Source organism: Epinephelus fuscoguttatus, linkage group LG2, assembly GCF_011397635.1.
Source record: "Epinephelus fuscoguttatus linkage group LG2, E.fuscoguttatus.final_Chr_v1".
Classification (NCBI taxonomy): domain Eukaryota; kingdom Metazoa; phylum Chordata; class Actinopteri; order Perciformes; family Serranidae; genus Epinephelus; species Epinephelus fuscoguttatus.
The window spans coordinates 3781438-3804597 of record NC_064753.1 but is presented as its reverse complement, the minus strand read 5'-3'; the positions used below and the strand labels follow the sequence as shown (position 1 = coordinate 3804597).

The 23160-nt window shown below is 40.2% G+C and overlaps 1 protein-coding gene across 4 annotated transcripts in view; it reads right to left on the bottom strand.

The window, feature by feature from the left end:
- The window catches only part of arnt2 (aryl-hydrocarbon receptor nuclear translocator 2), a 158541-nt gene that overhangs the window by 69311 nt on the left and 66070 nt on the right, over positions 1-23160 (bottom strand). For all 4 annotated transcript variants that reach the window (XM_049602843.1, XM_049602871.1, XM_049602861.1 and 1 more), the window contains 2 exons: positions 19272-19337; positions 12010-12095 (listed from right to left, as the gene is read on the bottom strand). In XM_049602843.1, coding sequence (XP_049458800.1) covers positions 12010-12095; positions 19272-19337 — 152 coding nt within the window. The remainder of the gene's footprint in view (positions 1-12009; positions 12096-19271; positions 19338-23160) is intronic.

The window sequence follows — 23160 nt, the reverse complement described above, 5'->3', positions numbered from 1 at the left end:
TGATCCCATAGTATTCCTTGGAGTTGATGTATGCATAGGCAATATGCATAGGCAAAGAGACTGAGATAGCATGCTATTATCTAAGTTTTCTGGCAGCATCAGGATTGGATTTTCTAGGCCCATTCCCAGTTGTTGTAGATTAGATCTGGCAGGAGCTCATAATCACAAGTTTTACCGATGACCATTCACTGCCCAACATTAAGGCCAGAGGGAAGAGTCTATAGGAACATATAATAAGTCTGTAATCACTTCCAGATGGACCTGGATGCCGTTTAATATGAAGTAACCACAGAGCAGACAATTTACTTGCTGAAATTCCTTACGGGTAACAATGGCAGTTTAGCACACAGTTAAGAGATAAAGACTTCATGTCTACGTTCCTCTCCTCTCACAATTCAGTCAGCAGCATCTGCATGGGTGCTCAGTGTGCAACACATCTGTCTGCAGCCTCTGTCTATTTGTCATCCATCTGCAATTTATGAGTGTGTGTGTGTCTCGCCTGATGACCGTTTGCCAGCAGCTTTGTTTCCAGAACATTCCAAAGGAGTATTTTTAGTCCGAGGAAGTAAACTATGTGTCAGTGATTTCAAATAGTGTTTGTGTTATACTTCAGAAATATCTAAACGTCATCTCAAAGTTCTCAGAAGCCATTTAGTTGTCTGTTACTTGATGTTGCTCAGTTCCATCACCCCACTTAAACTCATCAGCCTACTAGACACCTGGTTTGACACCAAGGGCATGCATTCCAATTCCTGTCTCTGTAAACACAGCACAATGTGTGTGTGTGTGTGTGTGTGTGTATGTGTGTGTGTGTGTGTGTGTGTGTGTGTGTGTGTGTGTGTGCGTGTGTGTGTGTGTGTGCTGAAGAAAGTGCATCTGAAGCCTTGTGTGTACCACTGAACTACTGGATACTACAGTTGTACTGGTTGAAGGTATGACACTAAGATTGCTTTACATACAATACAGTATATAAAAAGTACAAATATATCTACATCTAATACTTCTGATCAACAGATTCTTATTTTTTTTAAATGAATTAAAAAAATAGTTTTCTTCCTTCAGAACAGATTTAGGACAAATTCTGTAGGCCAAATTCAGTTGACATTTGGAATTAGTACAGTGGGTAATTCTAGGGCTGGGTGATATAAAGACTACATACAATATATTTTCAAGCAAGATGCAGATTTAGACAGTACCGTTTATATCAATATAGGGTCAAGTGGCGTTACATAATTTCATTCGTCCAAAAACCCAGGCAAATCTGCATCTCCCTCACACCCTCACTCACTCACTAGTTCTCTAGCAACTAGCAACTCTCTCTAACAGGATAAACAAATATTAAATGCATTATTTTGTTTTTCTGTGTGAATAAAAAAATAATGGAAATCCACATGCTTTTTCCATTTTCTTCTTCAAATGGGCAATTGGAGTAGAAATTAGACCACAACCAGTAATTAACTTGTGTTTGGCCTTTATTGTTAAATCAATATTATGTGCCCCTACTGCATAAATAGACAGATAAATAATAAATAACAATAATATTAATAATAAAAGGGACGCTGCTGTGCCTCGTGCGTAAATGCGCACAGCATATCTCTTTATGGGGAAACGCGCTTATTGTTTCTGCTGCAGGGTGGGAGGTGAAGTGGGGTGCTCGCTGCAGGTATTTAATAACCTCAGGCAGATATCTTTTAATGTTACAGTCTTTTGTATTTTTTGTTATGATCCTTCCACTGTAGCTCTGCAGGGAAACACTGTACAGGGGAATAAAAAGTGAGAAGCAGTAACTTAACCCGGCCATTCTGGATGTCACTAACTCGGCTTCTTCTCCGGAGCCTTTGTGCTCCACTGTCTCTCAGATTAACTCATATCATAGCGGTGCCTGGACAGCGTGACGTGTGTGGTTGTGCTGCTGCCGTGGTCCCGCCAGATGCCTCCTGCTGCTGCTGCCATCATTAGTCATTAGTCATACTTCTTCTGTTATTATACACATATGATTATTGTCACACATGTATACTGCCAGGTATTAATACATACTTTCAACATATTGTACCGCAGTAACCAGAACTATAACTATAATATTATTACTTCCATTAATGTTGTTGTAAGATACTGTCATTACCTGCATCTCTCTCTCTCACTCTCTCTCTCTCTCTCTCTCTCTCTCTCTCTCTCTCTCTCTCTCTCTCTCTCTCTCTCTCCCTGTGTCATATGGATTACTGTTAATTTATCATGTTGATCTGTTCTGTACGACATCTATTGCACGTCTGTCCGTCCTGGAAGAGGGATCCCTCCTCAGTTGCTCTTCCTGAGGTTTCTACCGTTTTTTTTCCCCCGTTAAAGGGGTTTTTTTGGGGAGTTTTTCCTTATCCGCTGTGAGGGTCCAAAGGACAGAGGGATGTCGTATGCTGTAAAGCCCTGTGAGGCAAATTGTGATTTGTGATACTGGGCTTTATAAATAAAATTGATTGATTGATTGATTGATTGATTCATTGATTATTTAAATCTCCAGATACGCCAAGTATATGCGCATTTACGCATGAGGCACAGCAACATTGATTATCTATCTATTTTTTAGATTCAATCTTATTTACATAGTGCCAAATCACAACAAAAGTTATCTCAGGGCACTTTACACATAGAGCAGGTCTAGGTAATACTCCTGAATCTATCTATCTATCTATCTATCTATCTATCTATCTATCTATCTAGGCCATAAGCATAGCCGATGCCAATGTGTTGAGAATGGTTTTATTTCCCTGAAGGGAATTATTTTCCCAGTATTCACCGGCTCATTATACATTATCCCGCTTATTACATGGGTAATTATCAGTTAAATAAATAATGTTGTCTGCCTCCGCGAAGTGCATTAAAACCAACCGGATTCGACAACTTTTGGTGAAAGTTTTGTACTCACCCAGGCTTAGTGGACTGAACCAAGGCATTACACTCGCGTAAATGTCATTAAGCATGACTGCCGAGTGTGTATTCAAATTCGTGTTCTTTTGTTTTTGGCAGAGAAAGTCCATCAGTATAGTAGTAGTAGTACAGTACAGTATAGTACACCAGCCCATTTTGTTGTCTTTTTTGTATTTATCTCATCTTTCTCCTCCTCTATCACTTGAAGCTCTTCAGGTGTCAGTTCCTTGTGCAGTTTTTCGTTTGATTTTTTTCTTTCCTTCTCCATTTCTTTTTCTTCAGCGGCATCCCATTCCTCAAAATCCTTGTAGCTACTCTCCAAATAAGTTAAAAGAAATGTTAAAAATCAGCCATTTCTGTTTGTTTTTTCCCTCGGAAGTTGTTTGACAGCTGCAGTGTTGCAGGGCAGCGTCCCTAGCAACGCTGGGCTACATAGCAACTGTGTAATGACCGTTGCTACTAGCAGCGGTCATTACACAGTAATATCAGACCGCTGAATGCTGCGACTAACCAATCAGAATACAGCATTTAATAGAGCCGTGTAATAAAATGTGTTAGTCCACCTCCCAGTACTTTCTGATAAGCCTACCCAGTCTGGGACTCTTTGCCCTGAGCTCATTAGCTCCTACTGAGATGTAAATATTTAAAAGTGGCTCATAAATATATGGTTTCAATTTTAATAAAGCCCACATTATGCTCTCAAACAGCTGGTCATTGTAATTTTTAGCAAATGTCACTCAAACAGGAGGAAATAGTGCATTGGTTCCAGTCTATTTTCAGCAAAGGTTTCATTGACGTGGTGTTCCAGTGAGTTATTTCTGGGTCCAGTATTTGAGATGTGGGATTGATCAATGTGGGATTGAGTCAAAAATAATCAACAGTGTGTGTTCTTAGTAATGAAGGAACAAGTAACCCTGTTTAACATTGTGGCTCACTGATGTGTTTCAATATTTGGTAGTAGCAAGGCATGGATTTATCAGCCGCACATCGGGATCGGATGATATTCGCTTTGTTGACTGCCATCGGCCTATCAGCAAATACGATGACATTCACCTATGGCAGTGGCCGGTGTTTCTCCATTGTGTCATGTCAATTTTGGGCAGGCTAAAAAGCAGGGCTTGGGACTAACAGCATCCCGTCATCCCAGAGACAATAGAAAATGTGTCTGGTATGAAAAGAGGTCTTTCCCAGGACGCTGTTGGGATGAAAGGACGCAGTAAACTCACTATAAACACATCAGCGGACACACCCTATTGTTTCCCTGATAATGCTACATTGTGAACAACAAATCTGTTGAAATCAGCAGGAGGTGAACTAGTTAACATAAGATGTTTGCAGCTAGTGGCTGGAACTAACTGCGGACAAAGGTTGCGAAGGTTGAGTTATATTATGATGCATTCAAGCTTGATTTGGTTAAAAGAACTGAGTGATGCTAAATTATAATGTTCTCATGATATATTCAAATATCCAGGTGGTGTCCAGCTAACAATGTGGGTGTCGTTAATAATTGGCAAACCTGAAAACCTGGTCTTATTAGGAGAGACGGCATTCATCCCACTTTGGATGGAGCTGCTGTCATTTCTAGTAAACTTTATTAGTAATTCGAATCCCTGACAACCCAGAGTTGAGATCAGGACTCAGAGTCGCAGTCCTTTATGCTTCTCTGAGCTTCTAGTGCAATTACCCACCCATAGTTTTCATAGCTTTATATAAATGGTGTTTGTCCCCCGACCACCTTAATTATCTTAATCTAAAACTAAACAAAGAGGAGTTGTGCATAACAACCTCATAAAAATTAAAACCTCTTCTGTAACAGAAAGACAAAACAGGAGAATTAAATGCGGACTGTTAAATATCAGGTCTCTATTGTCTAAAGCAGCGTTAGTAAACAAATTAATTTCAGATAATCATATTGATTTACTCAGTCTCATCGAAACCTGGCTGTGACCAGATGAATATGTCAGTCTAAATGAATCCACTCCTCCCAGTCATAATAATACCCACATTCCTCGAGGCAGTGGCCGAGGAGGGGGAGTTGCAGCCATTTTTAACTCTAGTCTGTTAATCAGCCCTAAACCTAAACTAGATTATAATTCATTTGAAAGCCTCGTTCTTAGTCTTTTACATCCAACCTGGAAAACCTTGCAGCCACTTTTATTTGTTATAGTGTACCGTGCTCCTGGCCCGTATTCTGAATTTGTTTCTGAATGAGTTTTTATCCAGTTTAGTTCTTAAATCAGATAAAGTTATTATTGTAGGCGATTTTAACATTCATGTCGACGTTGATAATGACTCCCTGGCTACCATGTTTATCTCATCATTAGACTCCATTGGCTTCAGTCAGGGTGTACATGAACCCACTCATTGTTTTAACCATACCCTCGATCTAGTTCTGACGTATGGAATTGAAATTGATAACCCAACAGTCTTTCCACAGAATCCCTCGCTATCAGATCATTATTTGATTACTTCTGATTTCTTTTTACTCGATTACACGCCACTCAGCAACAGTTACTATACTAGATGTTTATCAGATAGTGCTGTCGCAAAATTTAAGGAAATGATTACTCCATCGTTAAGTTCAATACCAAGTCCTTCGGAGGTTTCAGAGGTTAACAGAGGTTTCCCGTGCCGACTTTAACCTCTCCCAAATTGATCATCTTGTCGATAGCGCCTTAGGCTCGCTGCGAACAACACTCGACTCTGTAGCTCCTCGTAAAAAGAAGTTAACAAAGCAAAGAAAGTTCGCTCCTTGGTATAACTCTCAAACCCGTAAGTTAAAACAAATATCGTGAAAATTTGAAAGGAACTGGCAATTAACCAACCTGGAAGAATCTCGTTTAATCTGGGCAGACAGTCTCAAAACGTATAAGAGGGGCCTCCGCAATGCCAGAGCAAACTATTACTCAAGAATAACCCCAGGTTTCTTTTCAGCACTGTAGCCAGGCTGACTGAGAGTCAAAACTCTATTGAGCCTTGTATTCCTTTAGCCCTGAGCAGTAATGATTTTCTGAGCTTTTTTAATGACGAAATTCATGACCTCCTGTCCTCAGATAGTACCTATCTAACCTCAAACACAGCTGTAAGACCTAACATATATTGCTTGCTTCCCCTCGATTTCTCTTAAAGAATTGACCGCAGCGATTTCTTCATCTAAATCATCAACGTGTCTCTTAGACCCCATCCCAACTAGGCTACTTAAGGAGGTCTTACCTTTAGTTAACACTCAAAATTCATGACCTCTTGTCCTCAGATAGTACCTATCTAACCTCAAACACAGCTGTAAGACCCAACATATATTGCTTGCTTCCCCTCGATTTCTCCTAAAGAATTGACTGAAGCGATTTCTTCATCTAAATCATCAACATGTCTCTTTGACCCCATCCCAACTAGGCTACTTAAGGAGGTCTTACCTTTAGTTAACACTCATATATTAGATATGATCAATATATCCTTATTAACAGGCTATGTACCACAGTCTTTTAAGGTAGCTGTAATTAAACCTCTCCTAAAAAAGCCCACCCTGGATCCAGAGGTGTTAGCCAACTATAGACCAATATCTATTCTTCCCTTTATGTCAAAGATCCTTGAGAAAGTAGTCGCAGACCAGCTGTGTGATTTTCTCCATGATAAGAATTTATTTGAGGAATTTCAGTCAGGATTTAGAGTGCATCATAGCACTGAGACAGCACTAGTTAAAATTACAAATGACCTTCTGATTGCTTCAGACAAAGGACTCGTCTCTGTACTTGTTTTATTAGATCTTAGTGCGGCGTTTGACACAATTGACCATCAAATTCTGCTACAGAGACTGGAACACTTAATTGGCCTAAAAGGTTCTGCACTAAGATGGTTTAAATCTTATTTATCTGATCGTTTTCAGTTTGTTGACGTTCATAATGAATCATCCTTACGTACTAAAGTTTGTTTTGGAGTTCCGCAAGGTTCTGTGCTTGGACCAATCCTATTTACTCTATATATGCTTCCTTTAGGTAACATCATTAGAAATCACTCTGTAAATTTCCATTGTTATGTGGATGATACACAGTTGTATTTATCTATGAAGCCAGAAGAAAGTAATCAATTAACTAAACTTCATAATTGCCTTAAAGACATAAAAACCTGGATGAGCACCAATTTCCTGATGTTAAATTCAGACAAAACTGAAGTTATTGTTCTTGGCCCCAAACAACTCAGAGACTCTTTATCTGATGACATAGTTTCTCTAGATGGCATTGCTCTGGCCCCTAGCACTACCGTAAGAAACCTCGGAGTAACATTTGATCAAGATTTGTCTTTTAATTCTCATTTAAAACAAACCTCATGGACTGCGTTTTTTCATCTGCATAATATTGCGAAAATTAGGCCTCTCCTGACCCGAAAAGATGCAGAAAAATTGGTCCACGCTTTTGTTACTTCAAGGCTGGATTACTGTAACTCTCTATTATCAGGTAGCTCTAGTAAGTCCTTAAAAACTCTCCAGCTAATTCAGAATCTAGCAGCACGCGTACGAACAGGAACTAAGAAACGAGATCATATTTCTCCTGTTTTAGCTTCTCTGCACTGGCTCCCTGTAAAATCCAGAATTGAATTTAAAATCCTACTGATAACTTAAAAAGCTCTAAATGGTCAAGCTCCATCATATCTTAGAGAGCTCATAGTGCCATATTATCCCACCGGAACTCTGCGCTCGGAGAATGCAGGGTTACTTGTGGTCCCTAAAGTCTCCAAAAGTAGATCAGGAGCCAGAGCATTCAGCTATCAGGCTCCTCTCCTGTGGAATCATCTTCCTGTTGCAGTCCGGGAGGCAGACACAGTCTGCACATTTAAGACTAGACGTAAGACTTTCCTCTTTCATAAAGCTTATAGTTAGGGCTGGCTCAGGCTTGCCCTGTACCAGCCCCTAGTTTGGCTGACTTCGGCCTAGTCTGCCGGAGGACCCCCTATAATACACCAGGCACCTTCTCTCCTTCTCTCTCTCTCTCTCTCTCTCTCTCTCTCTCGTGTCCTATTACTGCATCTTGCTAACCATTCTGGATGCATTCTGGATGTCACTAACTTGGCCTCTTCTCCGGAGCCTTTGTGCTCCACTGTCTCTTAGGTTAACTCATATTGCAGCGGTGCCTGGACAGCATGACGTGTGTGGTTGTGCTGCTGCCGTGGTCCTGCCAGATGCCTCCTGCTGCTGCTGTTATCATTAGTCATACTTCTACTGTTATTATACACATATGATTATTGTCACACATGTATACTATCAGATATTAATATATTATTATTAATTATAATATTATTACTTTCATTAATGTTGTTCTAAGCTACTGTCATTACCATCTGTCCTGCATCTCTCTCTTTCTCTGTTTCTCTCTCTGTCTCTCTCTCTTTCTGTCTCATTGTGTCATACGGATAACTGTTAATTTATTATGTTGATCTGTTCTGTACGACATCTATTGCACGTCTGTCCATCCTGGAAGAGGGATCCCTCCTCAGTTGCTCTTCCTGAGGTTTCTACCGTTTTTTTTCCCCGTTAAAGGTTTTTTTGGGGGGAGTTTTTCCTTATCCGCTGTGAGGGTCCAAAGGACAGAGGGATGTCGTATGCTGTAAAGCCCTGTGAGGCAAATTGTGATTTGTGATACTGGGCTTTATAAATAAAATTGAAATGTTATAAGATGAAATTTTTGGTGAGAAGCTTAATACAGTATTTTGAAAGACGAATTTGTTGATGTTTTTACAGCAATATAAAATAGATAGAGAGGAAATGATGTTATGTGTGTATATATAGTAAAAAAGACTTTGAGGCTTTTTAATTTTTTTTACGCATTTCATGTGAGAGGTTATATTAAAGAAGTGTTTCACTGCTGGAAAGACGGCCTATTAACAAAAGTAAGATATGTATGCAGTAAAAAGACATAAATACTTTTGAAATTGGTGCTACAGGACCAGAGAAACAAAGATAAACAACATTTTTGTACAAGAGGGAGAAAACCTACAATTACCAGAATGCCCCGCGCCACACCGACCCAATAAACTCTTTTGTGGGTAATGTAATGCGAACACATCTGGTCAAAACAATGAGCAAGAAATGATCTCATATCTCAGATAAACAGTAAGCTATAACTGTTTCTGAAAACATTTGAAGGGAAGAATTATGCAGCTGGGTATCGTGCCCACTTCCTGTTCACAAAGTCCCGTTATTACAGTTACACAAGGCACTAAAATATGTTTCTAAAAACATTATAGGAGAGAAATAGGCAGTGCAGTAACATAACCTTGATATATAGTCCTAGTTTTACCATTTGATTGAGTTTCGGTCCAAGTCTGAGAGAGAGAGGGGCAGGATTGTCTCTTGATCTTCCTCTATACTCTTTGAGTGCAAGCTGCCGCATGGGTGGCGGGCAACACAAAAATGCTGTTAGTGCAGCCTGTACTTCAAGCAACAGCCCAAGAGCCAGACAAAACTCTGCCGGATGACATAACTTTTGTCATCAAGCATCCCTAGTTTTTGGACAATAATGGAGCTCTCTGGCACAGAGAAATAAGATATATCTGACTTAAGTACATATACAATACTTAGTTTGATCAAGGCATCTCTAGTTTGAATCATTTCATGGCATTTTCTGACAAAAAGTGAAATTTGCAATATCACCAGACTTGGTGCTTTAAATGGAAGTCTTTGAGGAGGTTCCAAAGAACCTGATTTTGTTTGATTTAGATAAATGAAAAAAAAAAAAGGAAAAATTATGTCTAAATGCATTCACGTACTCTTCTCTTAACCCCAACATAGTAAGGAAAGTATGTTGTAAATATGTAGTGAAGTGGTAAGAAAATAGATAGTTTTTTTGTTTAGGGCAATGGGTGAGGTGAGTTTTTAGGTTTGGATTTCTGTCTGCAGGTCAGTGAGACGGGTCAGTAAAATGGTTGGACTGAGTACAGGAGAGCTTTGAGAAATGTCTTCAGATGTTTTTCTTTAATCACAGTGTCAGTATTGCATTGTAACAAATGGTTATTCTGGGTGACCAAAGCTGATTTTCCTCAGACAGGAGCAAACTCTAAACCTTTAAAAGCAAAGTTTCAAACCTGCTGAGGGTGACTGTTTCATACTCCAAAACAGATCTTCAGGGTGTGGATGGGATCACATTGTGTAAGGCAAGAAGACCCGCAATTTCCACTCCTGTTTCACTCCCTAACAAATATGAGGAATGTTGCCCTGCAGGTGCATTTTACAACATGAGGTGATTAGTTAAGCCCTGTCTGATATTTTTGTTAACAGATATTTTCCTCTACATTTTGGTCTCTCATCCACATGCAGAGTCTTAAAGGAGCTAACTGTAAGAACTCTAAAGCAAATAGTCATAAAATCCTCCTAATACGTCACAGAGACTAAGGAATAATGTTCATATAACATAATGATCTCACCGACAACAATCGTACGGCCAGAATATTGGCATTTAAAAAAATACTTTACGGTCCGCAAATCATGTTTATGTTTGTGTTTTCGCCTGTTGCGCCACCCAACGCCATCTACCAGTCACACAGTCAGAGTAGAGTCTCAGCATCAGTTACAGTTACGACTGAGCTACAGCAGCATGGCAAGCAGCATTAGCAGTGTCCCGGTACATAACATTAGCAGCCGGCTCCTCCGCTGTATCCCGGCAGCAGTGTTAGCAGCAGAGAAGCCGGACTTACTCGAACAGTCCACTGAGAAAACCGAAGATCATGGATGCGGCGACATGGCCCTGCCACGGCAGCCGCCCGTGGGCAAACAAATCAGTCTCCAGCGTGCCGCTGTCCAGCAACCTCGAATCTGTAGGGGAGGGGGGGGCGGACACGACTCGCGGCAGTATTTTGTATTTGAGTGCACTAACCGTTTTGGCCACATTCTTACATACAGCGCCTTTAAGTCACTCTAATGGAGATTTTTTATAAAAATTCGCGTTTTTTCAGTTCCTTTTTATTTGTGTGGAAATGTGTGTTTGGGAAATAATGACCTCAATTTGCACATGCCCATTAGTGCTTTATGTGATGAGCATGCTCCACAAACAATAACAACAATGGCTGACTACTGCTTTGTTTATGCTTTTTTTGTACTGCTTGGCCAAGTGGTTACTTTACACTTAAAGTTAAAATTTCTGCAACACTTCACAAATGAACAAAGGTTTCTGCTGCGCCCTATGTTATTTGCTCCACCTCAGTGTCTGTGGTTTAAAGTAGTCCAACACGTCAGTTTTGGATCAGGCCCGGTCAGACAGCAGATGGTGGAACGCTTTCCAGAGTGGGATTGTTGTTGACTGAGGAGTGGAAGAAGCATCACTTGTATCTTTGAGTGAGCTCCTTAGTCCTTATATCAAAGGGGAATCAATGCTGATAAGATCTCCAGTAGCTGTTTTGGATTAGCCTGTATACTTTACTGCCTTTGTGAGGAGGGGAGACTGCTAAAGACAGCTAACACCCAGAGTGTTAGGGGTTTTGGACGGAGATATTTTGTAACACAAAAGTCTTGTGGACAGATTTTTTTCCCAGAAGGTCCCTGGTAGGTGGAACACACTCCACATACAAGATTGTTGATACAGCAAATATCTGCACTGTCAGCTGGAATATGCATCATCTACAAGACAGATGGCAAAAACTCTCCAGTAGCCATTTTCAGACAAAGTTACTAAATGTTTGCTTTGTGAGACATTAGCTCACCTGGTCTTTCTCTCCCCCCTTTCCTGTCCATCTCTGGCTGAACTATCCAATAAAAAGGCAAAAAGCCCCCCAAAACATCTTTCCTTTGCACTGTATGTGAGCATAGGCTTGTGGGATAGACCATAATCTTACCACACAAGAAAACACAGACTTTCACAGAAGCTGCTCTGAATCCTGATGTTCCACTTACACACTCTGGATGGGATACAAGAACCACACAGGCTGTTTGTGGATCTGCGCTTGAATCTAGCTCCTGATCCAGAGCTGTGGAGAGCCCACAGCTGCTTTAAGTTAGGCCAGGCTACACATATTCTGGCCAGGGACTCGTGTAGTGAGGTGAAGTTTGGGTTAAGCAGGGATAGAGACAAGAGCACCCAGTTCAGGATAGTGTATGTGTTAGTTTACCTGCAGGGGGCCAGGCTTTGATGTAGCCTGTGCAATGCACCACAGAGTACTGAGCCTCTCCTTCTTTTGAGGGTCCAAGGCCATTCCTGTCCATCACAGACACACAGACACACAGACAGACAGACACACACACGCACACACACACACACACACACACACACACACACACACACACACACACACACACACACACACACACACACAGCAGCATGTTAGACACTCAGCTGTGAAAGGACTCAGAGACAACAGAGCAGGATCTCTCAGACATTTAATACTGAAGACTGCAGGCTCTTTGTTCCAAGTATCTGCTTTTGCAATACAAGAATGTTTACCCACTGCACAAAAAGGGTGTAATGCAAAGCCACTATCTGTATTTGTCATATTCATCATGCTTTTAACCCAAGTAGTCACATATCGCATATTATAACACCGAGAAAGGTTTCGTCCAGCTGCATTATGAAATGACACCGCCAGGCATTTTATCATACCACTGCAAAGGGTAGCTTTTGCCGTCGGTGTCTGATGCTGAAATCACTGACTAGGCAACGGTAATTGACGACTTTGAGATGAAAAAGGGGTAAAATATCTGTTTTTGGTCAAACAGGAAGTGGCTGTGGTTTGTTTCAGAAGTCTCTGTTAAATTGAATATTACTGCCAATTACTGGATTTGTTATGTATATATTCAAACCATATAACCTGGGCATATCAGAATCTGAGGGTTGTACCAAGAAGACAGTCCAAAAGAGTCAGGCTCTATTTGTCTGAGCTGGCTCAACAAACCATCAAGCCTCAGTCAGAGATAACAGGTAACTCAGGCTGTCTTCTTCTCTGCACATTGATGACCTTGTTTAGCACCTCATTTGACTCTTAAAAATGATCGACTGCCTGCTGCCTGCTCCTGCCTCTGAAGAATATGAAAAGAAATTACAACCAAAAGCAACACTGTTGGAAAGGAAAGAGAGGAATGCTGGCAGAAAATGACTACTTGTGTAAATTCAAAAGTTAATAAAACTATTTGACCACTCTGTGTATTTCTAACCAGACAGCTACACATTCTTTAAACTTGATGGAACAGATTTAAACGTTTACTCAAGATCTAAGTATATGCTGTCACTGCCACATAATGGAGGAGATGTGGAAATCACTGAAGTTTTTCGACACATCAGAATGAAATTAATTTTATTGATTGAATATTATCTGTGATAAACACACTAATAATTTGTCTAATCAGTTTTCTATTTGCTGTAATATATCAGCACTGTAAGTAAATTTCATCTGGTAAACAGAATAGTGAGCTGTAAATGTATGCTACCTGTGATTGTACTTAGAGCCAGCATGCATAAATGGACCAGTAAACACTACAAACATATTCAGTACATTAGTTCATTGAGAGCAACAACAACCTTAGTGATAAAATAAACACTGCATCACAGGTTGCCATGGCAAAAACAAACAAACAAACAAACCATGCAACATGACACATACATCACTACTGCTATTGCACAGCTTGTTAGGTGGCATTACTAATGTTAAGTTAAGGCTCAACGTGTTGAATAAAGTGCTTTTAAAATGTATTCCCTCAGCTGAGAATCTGTATCGCTCATAGATTGACTATTGACTAGAGAGTAATGTTATTTCCAAATGAGATGACTAGTGAAAGAACACAGAACAAAACCTGGTCCTGACCAGATAAGCTATGCAGTATAAATTACCATGGCAATCTTGCTAGGTGAAAAGACAGCCGCCTTTGTGGGACAGAAAACTCTGGCTTTAGACTCAACATACCTCACTCAAACACTAATCTCACTCAGTACATTTACACGCAGAAAAACGCAAAATTGGACTATCCATAGCTCAATTAACACAAGTCACCAAGACAACACACAGCTAGATAATTTGATTGAAAATCGAACTATTACTGCATGTATCCACTTAGTCCGACTAGAGTCGGATTCAGCGTTTTGTGCATGCACCACTTTTTCTTTCGGAAGAAGAAGGAGATGACGTAGCAGTTCAGTATACAGCAGTGCAGTAACTCCTGGAAAAACGAACAGATACCATGGCCACTGAGAAGCAGAAGATGTGCTTCTAGACAGACGAGGAAACTACATTCATGCTCATTCGTCGTTTGCTTCCTCTTTGGGGTCAACCGGAACTAGATCAATACGCACTATATTAAAAAGGACACAGCGCCACCTATCCAGGCAGAGTCAGACGTACTTGGTCAGAGATTGTATTTTCTCTTCTGCATATATACTCACGAGAAGTCCAACTTGACTGATTAGCCGAGCTATGAGCTTAGCTTGACTACTGTGTGCATGTAAACGTACTGACTGTGAGGTATACCCATCTGGTGTGGAGAACTGAACAATGGCCAGTTCAAAATAATTATATCAAGTGATGAATTTTACACATTTCTTTTTCCACAGTCTAGCAGCACAGCATAATAAGACTTTGTCACTCTCTTAACTTCTATGTGCTCATGTGTATATATGTATGTATGTATAACATTTTGCTGGATATTCTTAATCCTGTAAAGCTCCTAGTCTGGATGAAAACTGAAATTTTGTTAAGGTTGATGGTCTGATGATTACTGTGGTTGACCAAGGGTAAGTCTTCTTTTTTATTCTCCTTATATGTAAAGTGATCTGACATGAGATAAATCCACTTTACAAACTGACTTATTCAGTGTTTTGTGGTTTACTGTATTAATTTCATTGTCTTTGTATATAACAGATGATAATTTAAATTTCCCCTTGTGTAATCAAACAGATAGTTTGGAATTGACCAAAGTCACTGTATTAGCTACACTGTAAATTATTTGACTGTGCATTTACAGTAAATTACTGGTTACTAGTTGCATAGTCTCTATATACAGACTCTACATTCATTGAACAAACATAACCTTTTACAAAGCCATGACTGGCCGGACTATATAGGGAATCGCCTTGTTGTTAACAAATACTTCCGGGTAGAAAACCAGCAGAGTTTAGCTATATATATATATATATATATATATATATATATATATATATATATATATATACAGTACAGGCCAAAAGTTTGGACACACCTTCTCATTCAATGCGTTTTCTTTATTTTCATGACTATTTACATTGTAGATTCTCACTGAAGGCATCAAAACTATGAATGAACACATGTGGAGTTATGTACTTAACAAAAAAAGGTGAAATAACTGAAAACATGTTTTATATTCTAGTTTCTTCAAAATAGCCACCCTTTGCTCTTATTACTACTTTGCACACTCTTGGCATTCTCTCCATGAGCTTCAAGAGGTAGTCACCTGAAATGGTTTTCCAACAGTCTTGAAGGAGTTCCCAGAGGTGTTTAGCACTTGTTGGCCCCTTTGCCTTCACTCTGCGGTCCAGCTCACCCCAAACCATCTCGATTGGGTTCAGGTCCGGTGACTGTGGAGGCCAGGTCATCTGCCGCAGCACTCCATCATTCTCCTTCTTGGTCAAATAGCCCTTTCACAGCCTGGAGGTGTGTTTGGGGTCATTGTCCTGTTGAAAAATTAAAGATCGTCCAACTAAACGCAAACCGGATGGGATGGCATGTCGCTGCAGGATGCTGTGGTAGCCATGCTGGTTCAGTGTGCCTTCAATTTTGAATAAATCCCCAACAGTGTCACCAGCAAAACACCCCCACACCATCACACCTCCTCCTCCATGCTTCACAGTGGGAACCAGGCATGTGGAATCCATCCGTTCACCTTTTCTGCGTCTCACAAAGACACGGCGGTTGGAACCAAAGATCTCAAATTTGGACTCATCAGACCAAAGCACAGATTTCCACTGGTCTAATGTCCATTCCTTGTGTTTCTTGGCCCAAACAAATCTCTTCTGCTTGTTGCCTCTCCTTAGCAGTGGTTTCCTAGCAGCTATTTGACCATGAAGGCCTGATTCGCGCAGTCTCCTCTTAACAGTTGTTCTAGAGATGGGTCTGCTGCTAGAACTCTGTGTGGCATTCATCTGGTCTCTGATCTGAGCTGCTGTTAACTTGAGATTTCTGAGGCTGGTGACTCAGATGAACTTATCCTCAGAAGCAGAGGTGACTCTTGGTCTTCCTTTCCTGGGTCGGTCCTCATGTGTGCCAGTTTTGTTGTAGCGCTTGATGGTTTTTACGACTCCACTTGGGGACACATTTAAAGTTTTTGTAATTTTCCGGACTGACTGACCTTCATTTCTTAAAGTAATGATGGCCACTCGTTTTTCTTTACTTAGCTGATTGGTTCTTGCCATAATATGAATTTTAACAGTTGTCCAATAGGGCTGTCGGCTGTGTATTAACCTGACTTCTGCACAACACAACTGATGGTCCCAACCCCATTGATAAAGCAAGAAATTCCACTAATTAACCCTGATAAGGCACACCTGTGAAGTGGAAACCATTTGAGTGTGCAAGAGTGTGCAAAGCAGTAATCAGAGCAAAGGGTGGCTATTTTGAAGAAACTAGAATATAAAACATGTTTTCAGTTATTTCACCTTTTTTTGTTAAGTACATAACTCCACATGTGTTCATTCATAGTTTTGATGCCTTCAGTGAGAATCTACAATGTAAATAGTCATGAAAATAAAGAAAACGCATTGAATGAGAAGGTGTGTCCAAACTTTTGGCCTGTACTGTATATATATATATATATATATATATATATATATATATATATATATCACATTTTTCACGTCACTATATCACCGTTTAACATAACATGGTTATTGTAGATTAGCTGGGCTAACCATTAGCTGTTAGCCCTGTTAGCCGTTAGCGGTGTCTGTAATAGGTAATAACTCATTAAACAGTCCGTGAAAAAAATATTTTTTTTCCAGCAGATATCTTAGTTACAACATGGTTGAGCTAGCAAAGCAGTTTTGTGTTGCTATGTGTGGTATTTATTCAGTTTTGGGAAATCACGATGTCTAGATAGCATCAGTGGCTGCAGCTGACAGGGACAGCTAACAGCAGCAGCAAAGCTAACATCAGGACATCATCTGTTAAAAGCCTCCCGTTGTCGGATACAACATGAAACTACTCCAGTTAGCTCAATCATGTTGTAACTAAGACATCCGCTGGAAAAAATATTTTTTTCACAGATGAGCACACGTTTGATAAAATGGAGCTAAATTTCTCGGCATCCATTTTCAAGCTCTCTGTGTGTTTGTTTCCTTGCAGACGAGAAAAGGGGGAGCACACATTTCCGGGAGGGCGTGTCCTTTTAAAAAATGCAAGAGGCGTTGCTTTGTTGCCGGCCATTTTCGCCAGTGTGTTAAACACACTTTAGAAAGGAGTGTCCCCAGACTATCAGAAGGCAGAGATCTCTGATTGTCTGGTGGCGACACTACATTTTCAGGCACCCAAAACGCTGCTGTCGTGTAAAGGATCAGCCAAAATGCAACTAAAGTTTACTGTTTTCAGTTATAATCGTTGTATAAACGGGACCTAAGTGAATACAATACTGAGAATGTTTTAATTGCTTTACCTTGCTGTCACTTGCCACTGCATTTTCTCAACCTTAGAACTTCCCTATTCTTAAGCAAAAGCACTGCTGCTGCACTGCACACTGTATTCCACCACAGGTCAGCTGTTTGCGTTAGACTTTCAGCGGTTTATGGAAGACACAACATATACAACATAATAAAAAAAAATAGAGATTATGACAGAAACAAAATGAAATGCTGTAGAGACAAAAGGTTATCTCAATGAACCAGAGTATCGAGAAAAATAACTTTTGTGGAGGAAGACTGATCTGGCAAAAAAAGAAAAAAAGAGGACAAACTGTGGAAACTGGAAGCCCAGAAAGAGCACAAGCTAACAGTGACAACCGCATGCTCCCGGACCCAGATAGCTACTGCTGTCATGAGTGGGACTTGGTCACAATACTTCTTTCTAAATCAGAGGATACCAGCACTTCACACTTTACTGGTTGTTCAGTGAGTGGTTTCATTTCTTTGTAGGTATTTAGTGCAATTTTACCTAATTTTTACCTGGGGGCAGCAGTAGCTCAGTCTATAGGGACTTGGCCTGGGAACCGCGGGGTCACTAGCTCAAGTCCTCCTCCCAAGCATATATAGAGTGTGGACCGGTGGCTGGGGAGGTGCCAGTTCACCTCCTGGGCACTGCCAAGGTGCCCCCAAGCAAGGCACTGAACCCCCCCACTGGTAGGGGCACCTGTCCAAAGCAGCCCCCATGGTCTGACATTTCTCCATTTAATGTATGTATAGGACCTGTTTGTGCATGTGTGAGTATTTCAGGCCTGTGTGTATATGACAACAGAGTAAAAATTTTATTTTCCCTCAGGGATTGATAAAGTATATCTTCTTCTTCTTCTTCTTCTTCTTCTTCTTCTTCTCCTCCTTCATCTTCTTCTTGTTGTTCTTGTTTTTCTTCTTCTTCTTCTTCTTCCTCTTCCTCTACCATGTTGCTATAGTGTTAGTAAGTGCAGCATACAGCTGTAAGAACTCTTACTTACTGGTATTGCTAACAGTAGCAAACTGGTCTTACTTACTGAACGTACTGAAATGTGAGCAACTCAGGTTTAGTGTCATTCCCAGCTCCAACCTCCAACTTCTGAGGTAAATGAAATGCAGCAACAGTGTAGGGCACAGTTTGGCTTTTGTGTAGAAATATGGAAGATCTAAGGTTAAGAAAATGCAGTGCCAAAGGAAAGGGCTTTTTGACAGCAAGGTGAAGCAGGAAAAATATTCTTAATATAGCATCCACTTAAACTGATACTATTGTTTTTAGGACAATATTATGATTATGTTTTTGACTGTACATAAAAAAGGCAGATTTAATTATCTATTTCCCAAAAAACATGTTTAAAGAGTAAAGTCATTCTTTTAAGGCTTGAATATTGTAAGCAGATTTTCCTATCAGGCTGCACCCGCCCCTTAAAATCTTTACCAACTGCATGATCAGAGCAGCCTACTGTTTTGTCTGAGAGAAAAAAAAACCTAGGCAACAAAGTCTTCAAAGCCAAAGACTGAAGGCAATCCAGATGGGCATATTAACATTTTTATCAGCTCCTCTCATCGTTCATCAGAATTTTAGCAGTTTGGGACAAACCAGAAGACTGACCGAAATCTAACATATCACACGGTAAATGTTTTTATCTGCTAACTGTCAACTCCCAGTCACAGACTGAAACAGGAAACCCGACAGGGACATGTCTCCCAGAGAGTGAGGCTGAAGGAGAGAGATATTATAGCAGATCGCAACCATGGCAAGAGAAGAAGTTCCTATACCTGTATCTCTTCCTCATGTTTGACAGACGGTTTAAGGAGATGTGATCCAGAGGAGCACTACCGCACCTGCACACAAACACAAAATAAAGACAAAAGCATACATTACATTCCAGTGGTACATGATACCAGCATGTTGCTGCTTATCACAGTGGGAGACAGCCCACATACAACCATCATGTACTGATACTGCTTCCATGAGCCCCCGTTGAAAAATAATTATTCTATATCAAGATCAAAACCCCAGAAAACATGCACAAAGGCTGATTTCCAGCTCAATACAGAGACGTGTATGGTATTGCATAGGTCACATAGTGACTTTGTAACATCCAACATGTATGTGTTATCCAATGAATTGTGAGATATTTGACGAACATGACTCATTTCGTGTTGCAGTGTTAATGTCTTTGACGAAAACCATGATGACAATTTTTCATCAACAACCTTTTTCCATGACGAAAACGAGACAATAACAAGCTAAAAAAAAAAATGTTGATAATAAAAACTAAGATGAGATCTATGTTTCATTTTAGTTGACAATACAAAACGTGACGAAAATGTTAGTGGTGGACTGTCAGACATTGAAAGCTGAGAAGAGCTGTGCCTGTAATTATCTTCCAATGAGCGACAGTACTGGTAAACTCCAGTAAATAGTCTATGCCAGGATGTTTCGCTAACCAGCAAAAACACTGTAGCAGCGTCACCTGTTGGTGTGAGTCGTGAGCTGTAATTCAGCAGCAAATAATCAGCTGTATGGGTTGCTGGTGTTTGACTGGCAGGTACGAGGCTCAGTTATCTGTGAGTGTAGCTGTGCTGTAAGTAAACAGTCTGAACTCAGCTGAGTTGTCTCTTTCGGAGATGAAAGTTTAGTTTTGATCACCAACTCTGTTTTGATCACCAACTAGTTGCGATGGGCTATATAATCTGTGTCTGGATTAAGTTTAATCATGTAGACACTAAAACATACCAGTTTCTATTCCAATATCCTATGAGCATACACTCATAAACTTGAATCTCAAACTTACCCAAAAGACAAATCATTCACAATAATTAATCAGAGCAGCCTGTAGGGCAGTTATATAAATAGTAAATAACCATCCTTTATTAGTTTGTTAAAATGGAAGGAAATGGTTAAGTCAGTCACAGTTGGATTGGGATATGTAACCACACAAGCAGAGGAGAGCAAACAGTTTAACATAATTTGAGCATGACCAACTGCACGTTCCTTATACAGTAGAATCTGAATTAAGTTAGAGCAAGTTTAAGGATCAAAGAGTTATTTCAAAGAAGAACACAGAGCCACAGCTCTGTCTGCTCCTCCAAAACATTCTGCAAATCCACCAGCTATCATGTGGACACAATGCAGAGACTCAGTGTATAAATCTGTCCATAGCAGCAGGTACACATCAGATTTTCTAAATTCTATTATAATCAGGGCTGCAGCTAACCATTATTTTTAATCTAAATTAAATTGCTGATTATTTTCTTGATTGATCTTTTTGTTTGTAGTAAATATGCCCGTCAGAACTTTTGAGAACCATAAGTCGTAGCTTGTTAGTCACTGATTAATTTTCTGCCTATTGATGATTAATTGACTAACTGTACATTCATACCAACAGCGACCGGGGCTTCCAAAGCGGCAGAAGTCATTCATTTTTAATGAGAGCCCGGTGACTTGGGCGACTTGGGCCACCTGGTCGGAACCAGTTGGAATGCAAGCCATGTAACTTTGGTTCTTACAGTACACTTGTTCCGACAATGGATATCGAGAAGTTTATTACTTACGTTTGTGCCCACTCGGTCCTTTATAATGTGTCGCTGTTCAGTTACAGAGACCAAAATAAAAAGAATGAGGCTTGGGACCACGTCACGGAGGTAGTTGGTTGGTCTGGTGAGTTTTAAAGTGTGTAATGTTAGTAATAGAGGAAAGAATTGAAGGCTAATGTTGCGACGTAGCATGCAAGTCTTCCTTGCTTGGTTTGAATGGGCTGACATACGTTTTCTGTTTTCATTGACCAAACATAACTTTTGCTGGCCAACTATGAGCTTTTTGACTGGACAACAGCAAGCAGCAACTACACTGCTTTCAAGCCAGTAGTCCGCTTTGCGGCTCCTTTAAATTGACAAGCACAATCGAATGTTCAAATGATTCGTGATGAGCGACTAGAGCGACCAAAGCTGCCACAAATATTTTTGACAGTTGTGCTTCTTGGGCATCCGCAAGAGAGTTTGCCTCTTTGGAAGCTTCTGGTCTGAACGTACAGTAATCGTTTCAGCTTCTAATTATAATAATGTTCATGTTGTATTTCAACACGTTTGCATAACTGTGATGACAGTTGCAGCACCAAATAACACACTGAAATGAGGTCCTCAGCAACAGTTCCCTCTCTATAACTTTAAGTTCTGCTCCACATCTTGCTTGAAGCATACTTGAGTATGACTCGCCATGGCAGTAGGTCCTTTTTGTTGCATGGCCAGAAAGAGGCCTGATTAAATGTTATCTCTCCTCAGTGTGTAGAATGAAGCCCAAGTCAAACAAGTTTGAACAGTGAAGCCAGCCATTGCTTACAGTTGAATTTTCTTCAGGCCAGTGTGTGTTTCTCTGTTTTTCATTCAGAGGGTGTTTTTCTGTGGACAGGCCAGTCTCGTGGCTAAACGTTACATAAACCTGCCTGGATCTAATAATGGCTTCCCTGAAATGTACTGTGTTCCTCTCTGTCATGTTTATATGCGTGCCACAGACGTGGTTGCGTTTCACTGTTTGCTTGCAGTCTCTTTCAGTGCCCCAACAGCATGTTGTTTGAATTATGCAGAGCCTGGAATAGCAACAGAAGAGAAGAACAAGCCAGTCCAACAAATTCCTAACAACACGACACACTGTGGCTCTCATGCGACTCAGGCCTTTGTGATAGATCCAGACAAAACAAGTCTACAGCCAGCGTGTCAGGAAGAAAATGGAAAAGGTGTGCTATTTTGTTAAACTAAACATGACCTCCTCCAAGACCTTGAAGAAGTCAAAGCTGCTTTGATGTCGTTTGTAGCCAATGAGTAATGAGGGCTACAGGGCAAACTGTGATATCCGGACATAGTACAAGGAAAGACAAACATTTAGCAAGAAACTGGGTCTGTAAAAGGTCAGAATATATCGAGTGGAGATGGAGTGATGTCCACAAGATGACAATGATTGTTAGAATCCAAAATTCTAATTATCTATGAAGTATTGAGACATCAGTCGTTTAACCAGCAACCTCTGGAGAGGACAGAAAGCCACATGGCTTATGGTTCAAGGCCCAAACTCACTGAAAGGAATTAGTGAGCAGCAGTATTTTGGGAAATGGTTGCTATTAATATATGCTCAACATAATTATGCCCAGTAGGACATGTTCCTGAATCAACATCAGTTTCCTGGGAGCAACATTGCGATCAACCAGCCCTCTGACATCATCAGTGTGCTGCTCCTGTGCTTCCTTGAAAATTCCTTTGTGCTTCTTCTGAGATATGTTTTCCAAATTGAGTTTGTACAATTGAACAAAATCCTCACTTACACTGAACACAATACTGCAGTGTTAGTGTGTAAGCTTGCTAAGTAGGTAGCCTAAGCTAACGAGTAACTTTGGGTTAGATTATTGTTCTCTAACAAAGATTAAGGATATATTATTACATTACCATGACAGCTATTTTCAGTTAAAAATACCTGCGATTACCACATTTTCCTTTTTTTTTCTTTTATTATTTATTTATTTTTAAAATTATATTTATCTTTTTTATTTATTTATTTATTAATTACTTGCAAGATTGTAGTGCTCCTGTTGATCCAGCACCACACTATCATGTTGACCTTGGATAACATGTTATTATGATCCATATCAATCTATGACGATCCCCACCGGGT